Here is a 12,709-nt window from a genome sequence, read left to right on the forward strand (position 1 = left end):
ATCAAGATTTATAGTGATTAGAGAGAAATTGCATACTCCCTTGCTCTATCAATACTCATAGTCATTGATTGGAAATAGGTTTAGAATAAAGAAACAGAAATACTTATTCAGGCAGCTCATAGTTAACTAATGTACATGACTTGGGCTGGGAGACAGGTAAGAGAATTCATGTAGGAACTGAATTATCAAAGGCTGCCAACCATTATAATTTTTAACAATAGCAGCAGCAGCAAAACCCTCCAAGCACAGCTGTCATAATCACGGGTGCAGGAAAGAGGTGGGTGGGTGGGTGGGAGGGGGCAATCTTTTATCAAGCCCTGTTTGTTGTTGCATTGCATACAGTCTCACTGTGGTGTCTGATGAGGCCTACCAGAAACTAGGAACCAGCAAAATCCGTCGCCAGTTGTCCCAGTGCCTCCAGGCAGCCTCTGCTGGTTTTTGCTCCCAAACTGCTCTCAAGTGGTGTACCTTCTCTGTACCACAGGGAAACTCTGGAGAAACTGGTCCCGTGGGGGAGAGAGGCCACCCAGGCTCCCCCGGTCCCCCTGGAGAACAAGGTTTGCCAGGTGCTGCTGGAAGGGAAGGTGCCAAGGTGAGTGCTCACCTGGGAAATGTGTGTCATAATAACAAACTGTAAGAAACTTGTGAATTAACACATCAGATCTGACACAAACCAGAAACAGCAAGCAAACAAACCCCTGTGCTGCACAATATGAGTCAGCAATATCAAAAGCAACATGATGGCCAGAAACAATTACAATGTGAAAAACTTTATGGAATGATTCAAAACAGTTCAACACTAATTCGAATGAAAAATACAGTGACTACATAATTGCGTGAGCACTGTTCCAGAGTATTTTTCATTCACATGTATATTATATCTATTCGAAAAAAGATTGGTTAATGAGGAAATTACATATATTTCTACTTATGAGTTTTGAACTAATTGGCTGATGAAGAATTCAATGAAACAGTTGTTATCTGGAAACACTGTTCAGCAGAGTTCAGAGTTGGACACCAGAATTGGACATTTGCTGATTATACGAAGCTTCACAGCTTGTTCTCCGCTTGGTAAGGTCTGGCACCGTGATTCATTTAAGGCCTTTCAGAGGCTTTGAGAGACTTCAGTTTGTTAGTTTTGATGTTTTGAATCATTCCATATAGTTTTTCACATTGTAATTGTTTCTGGCCATTGTGTTGCTTTTGATATTGCTGACAAACAAGAAATAGACTGATCTTTTAATGCCTAGTGCTAATTTAAATTAATTTATGAAGGCTGAGATTTCATTGAATCATAAAATTGTAGAGTTGGAAGGGGCCCCAAGGGTCACCCAGTCCAGCCCCCTGCAATGCAGGATTCTTGACTAAAGCATCTGTAGAAGATGGCCATCCAACCTCCGCTTAAAAACCTCCAAAGAAGGAGAGTCTACCACCTTCTGAGGGAGACTGTTTCACTGTTGAACAGCTCTAACTGTTGGAAAGTTCTTCCTATTTTTTTAAAAGTTTTCCATGCTTTATTAAGTTCCATACATAACAAAAACAAACTTATATAAACATAAAATGATCTTGTGTAAGTAATCTTATGTAAATATACAAATAAAAATTGATTCAATCTTAAACAGTCTCTTTTGTTAAATGTTCTTACTAATGTGTAATAGACTTCCCATCAACTCCTGGGGATTTAAATTTTCTAATATCCAATGTACATATGATTATTACCTTCATCTTTTCATCTTTTCTAATACATTCTTACAACGTATCGTACCAATTTTCCTTATTTCTTTGTTATTATTTTATACAGAGGTCATTCAAATGCAGCCTTAGGTGTCACACCACTGTTATATTTTTGTAAATCTCTTAAGCATGTACAGTCATACCTCGGTTTACAACCGCCTTGGTTTACAACCGCCTTGGTTTACAAACACCGTGGACCCATCTGGAATGGATTAATCCACTTTCCATTACTTTCAATGGGAAAGTTCACTTCAGGTTAAGTACGCTTCAGTTTACGTACTCCGCGGACCATCTGGAACAGATTAATCCACTTTCCATTACTTTCAATGGGAAAGTTCGCTTCAGGTTAAATACGCTTCAGTTTAAGTACAGACTTCCGGAACCAATTGTGGTTGTAAACCGAGGTACCACTGTAGTCCCAACATGGACATCCATGTTAATGTCAATGGATCTATTTTATGTATATTGCAAAAGTGCTGCATCTGCTTTTATATATATATAGTTTTAGCATTTCGGTAATAGCCTACATGGGAACTAACAATTTATTTCTGCAGCCTGAAATCCTCAAAATCCAGTGCAATGAGACTGTGTGCAAAGTACACATGCATGAAGACATCTGATATCCTTTATGGTCTATACAGGAGGGAAAATTAAACCAGCCCATATTAATATGGACAGAAGTATTCCCCATGCCGATGGACAAAGAGGGCATAATTTTTCTCCCAATATTTTGTACCTCTTTCCTTCTCCCTGCATAGTAACCAGGTTTTATTTTCTCTAGGGTGATCCTGGACATAGTGGCATCCCAGGCAAAAATGGCCCTCCTGGAATGAAAGGCTTCACTGGGGCTCGAGGTCCTGCTGGGGAGACTGTAAGTGTTTGTCACACTGGTGAGAAGGGACTGGTGTGGGGGTGTGTGGGGGTGTTACTCCATTGGATATGGAGCAGAAGCTGCAGCTTTGGCATATCCTGCAAAAAGTTTATAAACAGCCAGTATGTGTGTGTCTCCCTTATCACCTTCCTCCTTAAACCAAGAACCTCAAATTATGAAGTTTTCAATGCAGCCCTCTCCCCTTCTAAATGCTGCCTACACACCTCTCCCTAAATCAAGCTCAAGCAATCTGCACACATAGAGATCATGCCCACATTTGAGGAAGATGTGGCACTTAGCCCACCATGTACTTCCTTTATATCTTAGAGCTATTTTCACATCACCCTTCAGTCTCCCTTTTTGGCATACTGCACCCTCTGGTGAGAGACTCTCCCTGTAGTGCAGAAATAGCCACTGTAATGCCCTCCAGATGTTGCTGGACTACAGCTCCCATCCCCCTTCACCTTTGGCCATGCTGACTGGAACTGATGGAAGCTGGAGTCTCAACAACATCTGGAGAAAACCTGCCATAGTGTATGAACCTAGAAATGAAGCAGAAGCACAAATACAAATGCCTTGTTTTTGTTTTTACTCTGATAGAGGCACATTCCTGCTCTCACAATTAGGGTGAAGTTAGCTAAACCTTGGCTTGGGTCTGTTAGCTATTCTTTCCTTCTGACCCCAGAGGAGGAACTCCCTTGCCCAAGATTTCCCGCAACCAATCTGACTTTTCAGCCTAAATCACTTTTTGCAAGAAACCAAACAAAGGAAGCTACTTTAGACTGATTCAGGTCATTGACCCATCTAAGTATTGTTTATATTGATTGTTCCCAGCCCTAAATGGAGATGGCCGGGGATGGAATCTGGGACGTTCTGTGTACAAAGGATGTGCTCTGCCACTGAAGCTGCATCCATTCACTTCAGGTCTCAAAAAGATGGACAATTCTGAACCCTCCCTAATCGATTGTTTTGTTTTCTCCACAGGGACCAACTGGGTTGAAGGGGGCTGAAGGGCCTCCTGGTCCTCAAGGTCCCACAGTAAGTAGGCTGGCATTTCCTTTGGGGCTTACAAGGAAGACAGGAGTCCTCAAATATGTGGTCTGTGGGGCACAGTAGTGTCAATGGTTGGTGAGGTAGAGCAGCCTTCCTGACACAGTGCCATCTAGGCTGGGGAGGGCTGTGATAGGGAAACATTTGTTGCAGCACACCTGGAATGCTTGGAAGTGACATTGCAGCCTGCGTTGGTTTGGTAATGATGATGGTTGCCTCCAAAAAGAGACCTAGAGTAGTGAGGACTCCAAAGAAGGAGATGGGTATATATATTTGTTCTCTTCCAACAGGGTTCCCCTGGTGAGCGTGGCCCCTCGGGAGCAGCTGGGGGTATTGGGCTGCCCGGGCGAGGGGGCAACCAAGGACCTCCTGGCCCAGCAGGGGAGAAAGGGGCACCGGTATGTATCAGTCGCACTCCCATGCCATCAGTGATCAGTCACTGAAAAAGAAAATTTAAAAATTCCTTCCAGTAGCAACTTAGAGACCAACTAAGTTTGTCATTGGTATGAGCTTTCGTGTGCATGCACACTTTTTCAAAAAGAAAAGTTCATGACTCAACCCATGGGCATAGTTGGGCATAGTCAGGTTTTTTTTGGAGGGGGGGGGGCGAACCTCAGTTAGGTATATATTTTTATTGATTTAGGGGGGTAGCTCCCCCTCCCTGCTCCCCCTTGGCTATGCCCATGCCTCAACCCATTCAGGAGGCCACACCCCTGACCCTGCCAACTCGATAGGTCTGAGGTGTATTCAGCCCCCAAAGTCTGTTGGGATGGGGCTGAGCCCTCCCCAATATTGAGGGCTTGGGCCTTGTGGCAATAGCGACAAGCCTCGCCAGGCCTTGTGTGTGTCACAACACACAATGTCACAATGTCAACAGTCCCTCCCCATGTTGGGTGGAACTTGCCACCTCTACCTGACCCCATGATATAGTAGCCTAGTCACCCCTCACCCCCAATCTCAGGTTGTCTTTGGTCATGCATTGGTAGAGAAAAGCCATTCTGTATAGACACATGTCTTTCTTACTGCTTCACAGGTTCCAGGGATGAACCTTAAGCTCTGCTTTTTATTTGCACCATAAATGAATCTTTCAGCCAGATCATCCTCCTCTAATCCTTTTCCCTACCATGGTCTTCTTCCATCTGAAATATTTAACGTTCCTAGCCAGTGCCACCTGTGGTAGTTCTCAAAAAGATCCCCCCGTCTTTTTGTCATATGCAGCATTTCATGTGATCAATTAATATCCAGTTAAGTCCTACTCAGAATAGAGCCATTGAAATTAATGGACTCAAGTTGTTTCAGTCAGTCTGAGTAAGACTAAGATTGAATATAAAAGCATTCCTTCCTCTCACACTGACTAGGCTATTGTTTGAATTTTTGGATGGGGAGTTTACGGTTCCTTAAAAAGGTAAAGGTAAAGGGACCCCTGACCATTAGGTCCAGTCGTGACCAACTCTGGGGTTGCGGTGCTCATCTCTTATTGGCCGAGGGAGCCGGCGTACAGCTTCCAGATCATGTGGCCAGCATGACAAAGCTGCTTCTGGCGAACCAGAGCAGCGCACGGAAACGCCATTTACCTTCCCGCTGGAGCGGTACCTATTTATCTACTTGCACTTTGACGTGCTTTCAAACTGCTAGGTTGGCAGGAGCTGGGACCGAGCAATGGGAGCTCACCCCATCACGGGGATTCGAACTGCCGACCTTCTGATCGGCAATCCCTTTTTTTAAAAAATAGATTTTTATTGATTTTGCATATAAAAAAAACATAAACATACATAACATATTTTCCACCTTCTCCTACCCACCCTCCAAGAGCCCCCTCCTCCCACAAGAGAATCCCCCGGAAAGTGGACAATCGAAGGTGGTTCATTTTATAGTTGGGTTTCTCCTTCCCCCTCCCTCCCTCCCCCCCAGAGCCTCCCCCTGCCACCAAGAGGCCCCAGGATGACAAGAAGGTGAGTAGGCGGTTATCCACCCAACTGTCTTTCCAAACTTACAGATCCAAAAAAGAAGAAAAAAAGGACACACAACAAGAAAGAGAAAATAAAAAACAAGACATTAACATCAAAAAGCAAAGGAAAAAAAAAGCAAAAAGCGAATTTAAACCTTATCTTCCTTCTTAAACATTGTCTCTTGGGCTTCCCCCAAACCCCCCCTTTAATGATTTTCATTTGCCATATCTACTTTTACAGTTCTCATTTTTCACCAACCCTTTTAATCCTATTTAATTTATCCTTATCTATTTAGCCATTCACTCCAATTATCTATAATTTTATTTTAATTATATATCTCCTTCCATTCCCCCCTTCCTCCCGCACCCCAGAGCTCTCCCTGCCACCGAGGTCTTCCGGGGTGCAAGAGAGGAGCGAGGAATGGTTCTTTTTCAGCTGGATCTCCCCCTCCCCTTGTCCCCCTCCACTCCGGTAGTCCCCCCCTGCCACCAAGGGACCCCAGAACAAAGACGACCCGCAGGGGTAGTTTGGAACACCCAGCTATTTCTTCCAATGCATTTTTTACAGCTATACTAATAATCTCATTTCTAATCTAAAAAGAAAAAAAAAACCACTTCACTAATCTATTTTCCCTCCCTTGCCCAAATTTTCTGCAAGAGCTCTCATGAATTTATAAATTCTATATCTTATTTTCTTATTCCATTTTATATCCTTGCTTTCTAACTTAGCCTCTTCCCCCCCTGTTCACGGCACATCCCTTCTTGATTCAGCAAATTCCACAATCCATATACCAAAAACCAGTTTCAAAACCATTTTAGCCAGCCTTAAAACATAAAACCTTTTTCCATTCACCCCACTCCCTTCCTGCAATATTTTACATATCCAGATTTTCCATTCCCTCCCTGTTGCCCTTTTCTTATTTTTATGTTCCACTCAATGTAATTAATCCACTTCAACTGTCTTTGTTTCCCATGGGAGTTCTGAAGTCCAAACATAGTTTGTGTTCCCCCTTCCAGGGGGGCATCCTTTCTCCGGCTCGCATGCTCAAAAACTTTTTCTTCTTTCTTCTCGTTACAAACTTCCTCCTGATCCGAAAATTGAGATAATTCTTGAGATCCATCTATTTCTTCTTTGATCCCTTCATCCAACATTTTTTGTCCCTTGTCCCCTTGAAGAAGTTGGTTCATTTCTCTTAATTGCACATTATATTTATATGTTCCAATTGTAAGTTCCCATAGGAGTCTCAGAGTTCTTTCTTTGAATCCGGCTGAATAGTCGTGTGTTGACATTTTTGTGTTCCTCTCAAGGACACAGTATCATTCCAGTGCACGGGAAGTGGTTACTTTTCTTCATGCGATCGCCATTTTTCCCAACTGGTTACCATATATCCACAAATTAAGAATCTATTACTTTTTTCCAAATTGTAACTGTCCAGAGGGAAATTTCAAAGGTAGTTCTTACAGTTCATTGTATCGACATTATTTCAATTCTCCCTCCTCTCACAGATCTTGCTGAGTCCGTCAGGGCTGCTGATCCCAGCGGAGATAAGAGACTTTACTTTTTTTAAAATTCACACGTTCTCCCCTTAACCCTGCCGCAGAAGGGGATTCCAATTTAGCTCTTGAAGATACATAAACAAAACAAGTCCAAAATTATCTTGGCATCGGGTATTTTCTTTCTTAACTGCTTCTTTCCGCCATCATTAGAAGGAGGTCGACTTCCGTGTTTTTTTTTACCTCTCTTCTTTAAGCAAATTTTCCTAATTTAAATTCCAAAAAAGAACCAAATTACTCATGGTCCAAACTTTGCTGAATTTTCTTGGAAGAATTGGCCGCCTCCACTTTCCAGTCTCGCAGCTTCGCGCTCTCAGAGTAGCAATCTTAGCCTGTCCGCCGCGGATCACCTCCTCGCTCTCGGGGGCTTAAACAAAGCCGATCCAGGGAGGAGAGACCCCGCAAATGGCGCCGCCAGGCAAAATCTGTCCCCCAAAAGCTCGATTTGGGGCTTTTTAGGAGGGTTCGTTTCGCTGGAACGATCCCCTCCACCTCTGAAGCGCCGAGGTCCGCTCCGCTGAACGGACCCCCGACTGGTCAAGATGGCGCGGTCAACCGGAAGCCCTCTGATCGGCAATCCCTAGGCTCTGTGGTTTAACCCACAGCACCACCCACGTCCCTTTTAGGGTTTCTTAGGCAAAGCAGATGTGCACACAAACTTCTTTGATAGCCACTCCAAATCTGACTGAGCTGTGTAAAACAGAAAAAAGGAGAAAGGAAGAAATAAGTTCAAGAGAACATTAAGATGTTTCAGTGTGTATCTGAGTGTTGTGTCAGAGGGGAAGAGAACAGGAAACAAGGTTCAGTGATGGAGATTTGATGTGTCACACTGCTACCAATGGAAAATGTTAATAAGAAAGGAAAAGGAGTTATAGGCAAAGGTGGGTGCCAAAGTCAGTGAGTGGGAAGGGTGTTGTAAAACAGTTGTCCAAATGGCCAATTACAGTCATACCTCAGTTTAAGTACGCCTCGGTTTGAGTATTTTCAGTTTAAGTACTCCGCGGACCCGTCTGGAACAGATTAATCCACTTTCCATTACTTTCAATGGGAAAGTTCGCTTCAGGTTAAGTACGGACTTCCAGAACCAATTACACTCATACCTCGAGTTAAGTACGCTTCAGGTTGAGTACTCCGCGGACCCGTCTGGAATGGATTAATCCACTTTCCATTACTTTCAATGGGAAAGTTCGCTTCAGGTTAAGTACAGACTTCCGGAACCAATTGTGTTTGTAAACTGAGGTACCACTGTATATTGGTAAACAGGTGCATTTAGGTTAATATTTGCTTGTATAGGTTGCTAACATCAGCACTTTTAAAAAGAAGTCAAAGTGGAATGCTCATCAGGACAGGACACACAATTCCCTGTGAATTACATGAGCTACCTATAGAACTCACTGTGAGGAGTATCAGAGCTGCTAAAGGGTTAAACAGTTCTGCTGTGACATCTGTACGCTGGGAGGAGGGAGATCCTACATTTATGGGTCGTTAAGGCCATAAATACTTACACTCACTAGAGCAAGTAATGAAAAAGTCAGATGAAGCAGACATAGCCCAAGACATTTTAAGGTCCCTGCAAACTACTAGTCTCCATGCCCTCTGTGTGATATTCCTGGTACTGTTCATAAAGGTAAAGGCAAACCCTCATTGTGATCAACTCCTGCCCGGAAACCTATGTCCCCATGGTGGAGGGACGTGTGGATCCAGAATTGGCTTCCACAGTCACTTACAGACTCACTGTTAAGATTGTTCATGGAAGACAATCTTACTTGGCCACGAGTGATCACCAAAGAAGAAAAGAAGAAGACTGTTCATGTACTTACCCCGATGCCATTCTCTGTCCTACCCCCCCCCGGCCCTCATTCGTATCTCCACTTTCCCAGGGTGAGCGAGGCCCAATGGGCCCATCTGGCCATGATGGAATCCCAGGCCCATTGGGTCTTCCGGGCCCAGCTGGACCACCAGGACTTGCTGGAGAAGATGGCGATAAGGTAGGCAGCCTGCACTCCGCCTGAATTTGGAGGAGGAGGGGAAACTTGCTCAGGGTTCATACAGCTACAAAGACCAGTTTTTGTTTCCCGAGAACAGATTCTTGGCTATCCCTAGCAATGATTTCCACAGCCTTGGTTTCTCCAGCCAAGACTTGACTCAGTGGGACTCGGTGTTTTGCTTGACAATGGTTTCTGCAGCAATGGTTCCCATGGTGATGCTCTATGTTCTCATTCTGCTCTCCCTCTTTCTGCAGGGAGAGATGGGTGGCCCAGGACAAAAGGGAAGCAAGGGCGACAAAGGAGAAGCGGTGAGTTTGAGGCAGGTGGCTGGCAGACTTCAGGGTATTGTCTGGCATTGCTACCCCTTAAACTGTGTTGCCATGATTGCTTATAGATTCTTTATTAACTGGACGAAGGAGATCTTTTGAAAGAAACTAGAAGAAAGGAGAGAGAATAACTAGGGAGAGCATTGCTGTATCATGTTCTTTCTCTTCTTTTAGGGTCCCCCAGGACCTACTGGGATCCAGGGTCCTATTGGACATCCAGGCCCTGCAGTAAGTATTGACTCCATGCCAAAATCTGTACTGGCCTATATACTCAGAAAGCTTTTATAGAAAGAATTGTCCCCTCTCTTAGTCCTCTGGGCACAGCTCAACTACCCTCCCATATCACCATTTTCTTTCATCTGTTTTTGTTTTTTAACAAAATGAAAATACTTCTTACTCAACAGAGGACCTCTAAGCAGCACTGATTGATGTTAGTGGACATCACAATATGCTTAAATACTAGAGACTAGGCTGAGTGTGATGCCTTCCACTTCTGTAATCCCAACTTTTTGGCTCTACTAAAAAGAGATGGAGGATGTTGATTGACATGGGAATCTTGACATGGTGTCTTGCTAACAGGGAGCGGATGGAGAGTCTGGGCGCCGAGGGCAGCAGGGCATGTTTGGCCAGAAAGGAGATGAAGGAGCCCGTGGATTCCCAGGTGTTAGTGGCCCATCTGGTTTACAAGTGAGTGCCGGAGCCAGGGGTTAGACAACATGAAACTATTTCATTGGCGGTACCTTGGAATGACTAGACTTCTTCTTAAGTGAGCTCTTGCAGTGAGAATGAAAGTAATATTCAGTGATTTCCCCAGCTTTGTTCAGTAGATTTATTTCTCTCTTTTTGTAAATAATTTTTATTAATTTTTTATTACTAAAATCCAATATAAACAACATTTTATCAATCTCAAATTACAATTCAGATTCAAATATATAGCAATTATAAAGCCAATTATACATTTTGTATGACTTCCCGCGTGCTAGATTTCAAGGTGAGAGGATTTTATTTCATCCTGCTTCCGAAGTCTTAATTTATAAGCAGCTACAGAGTTTTTGACTTCCATTTGTATTGGCACATTTAATAAATCATATTTCTGCAAGAGGAGTCCTGTATCTCATACTGTTCAATAGGTTTCAGGCTATCTAGAAATGGTTTGTAGGGAACTTGGGACTGTGACTAAAGCTAAGGCAAATTTCTGTATGAAATTTTTAATTCTGTAAATTCCATGAAATTCAAAATATTTTGTTTTTTTCTAAGTGTTGAGGGTTAAATAAATGGTCTCACAACTGTGGATTGCTGAAAAAATTATATTTGCAATAGTAAAAATTCAAAATTTCTTATTTGAATTTCTAAATTTTAAAAAAGTGTTTCACTCAGTTGAATCTTACCACAGGGACCTTAACTACTCACAGGCACACACATCTCTCCACCAAATTTGAAATTTCTCCCCGGATTGAAGAACCCTGATATAAATTCTGAAATTTAAGACTAAGCATTCACATTTGAATTCTGAATATTTAGATTATGTCTTTTGAACTCTCATCAGTGCTAGCCAGACTAGAGGAATATCAGCAGAATGGTGGAAATGCTTTACACTTGCTTACTTTGTTTGGTGTGTGTGTGTGCTTTCTTCACAGGGGATGCCAGGCCCCCCAGGGGAGAAGGGCGAGAGTGGCGATGTTGGCCCAATGGTAAGATTCCTTTGCTTCACCTAAACCTGCTCTGGAGTCATCTGCCTGTGCCTTGTTGTGAATCTCATCCCCCCCTCTCTCTGGCCTCTCTTTAGGGCCCACCAGGAGCTCCAGGGCCCCGAGGCCCCCAGGGTCCCAGTGGGGGCGATGTGAGTAACATTTTTTCAACTATATAAAGCAAGATGGGGCAGAATTTATTTATTCATTATGACACCACTCTTTAGCCAATAAGACTCCTACAGCAGCTTGCATAAGAGTAGTTAAAAATATAACAGTCTTAGCTCCCCAGGCTTGCAATCTAAAAGACCCAACATAAAAGGAAAAGGAGAGGAAGAGAGCAGAGGAAAACAAGGAAACTCGGGCATGCATTCTTAAAGTTACACTGTAGTTCTTAATGACAGCTGGAATGGAAAAGGGCCTCTTCGTCAGTCAAAACACCCTGGATAGACACTTCCTGGACTCGTTCCTCCTCTGGGGAATGGTAGGAGCACCAGCATATGGACCAGAATTTGCTGGATGGATGGAACTCTGTTGTTTCTGATTTTATATAGAGTCTGAGCCCAGAGGCTGATGCGAAGGATGTGAGGATTTCTGATGCCACTGTGGTTGGAATACTATGAATTGATTGTATGATTTTATTTTAAAAACACACACCCATAGATTGCATAAAATGGCAGGACAGATAACAAACCAAAACATAGTGTGTATCCACCTCAATCTACCCCTGTTGTGTCACATGCCAGAGATGTGGATAGCTCAGTTGGGAGATCATGAGTCTCTGAATCTCAGGGTTGTGGGATTGAGCCCTACGTTGGGCAAAAGATTCCTACATTGCAAAGGGTTGGACTAGATGACTCTAATGGCCCCTTCCAACTCTACAATTCTATGATCCTATGCTCTGAGTGCATTGATTCCCTGTGGTGAGGTCACATGTTCTGCTTACATGATAGTTATGATGTACTTATCACAGCATGAGTAATCCTCTACACGGTAATGATGCGTGGTAATTGACCATTAAATGAAGTTATAATGACAACTTCAAACCATTATCAAGTGGTGGGTGGTTATCATGGTATTTATTGATTGGGTTTTTATGCCATCGTTCTAATAGCTCTAGCTGCAATATAAACAGAACCATAAAACATGGGTTCTTGGAGGTTCTCTAGATCTAAAGGTAGAAAATAAATAATTTAATCAGATTAGTGAAGTTTGCCAATAAACCCAGCATATAACTAAAATGATAGCCAAGGTAATAGTTATAATTATTAAGAATTAATATTAATAATTAATGATTTTAAAAATCAGCCTTCCCCTTGATCAATGGCACTGCTAAGCAAATTTAATCAATAAAAATAAAAATCCACCAAGAATGTCTTTTCACATGCCTGTGTTGTACTCATTTGATGGACAGATGATACCACCAGAAGAGTATACCCAGTAGATCTCATTAGCTGCAACTATTGAGGAGCAGCTGTTTAGGATAAAATAGCATGTAAAGCAGGCATCCCCAAACTTCGGCCCTCCAGATGTTTTGGACTACAATTCCC

General features: G+C 43.0%; 1 protein-coding gene across 3 annotated transcripts in view; it reads left to right on the forward strand.

Moving 5' to 3' along the window:
* The window catches only part of LOC118077832 (uncharacterized), a 117,994-nt gene that overhangs the window by 87,254 nt on the left and 18,031 nt on the right, over positions 1-12,709 (forward strand). For all 3 annotated transcript variants that reach the window (XM_035101564.3, XM_088661229.1, XM_035101583.3), the window contains 10 exons: positions 485-592; positions 2,516-2,605; positions 3,590-3,643; positions 3,946-4,053; positions 9,038-9,145; positions 9,400-9,453; positions 9,646-9,699; positions 10,051-10,158; positions 11,109-11,162; positions 11,258-11,311. In XM_035101564.3, the coding sequence (XP_034957455.2) occupies positions 485-592; positions 2,516-2,605; positions 3,590-3,643; positions 3,946-4,053; positions 9,038-9,145; positions 9,400-9,453; positions 9,646-9,699; positions 10,051-10,158; positions 11,109-11,162; positions 11,258-11,311 (792 nt within the window). The remainder of the gene's footprint in view (positions 1-484; positions 593-2,515; positions 2,606-3,589; positions 3,644-3,945; positions 4,054-9,037; positions 9,146-9,399; positions 9,454-9,645; positions 9,700-10,050; positions 10,159-11,108; positions 11,163-11,257; positions 11,312-12,709) is intronic.

The sequence above is a fragment of the Zootoca vivipara genome, chromosome 2, assembly GCF_965207765.1.
Source record: "Zootoca vivipara chromosome 2, rZooViv2.hap1.1, whole genome shotgun sequence".
In the NCBI taxonomy this organism is placed as follows: Eukaryota; Metazoa; Chordata; class Lepidosauria; order Squamata; family Lacertidae; genus Zootoca; species Zootoca vivipara.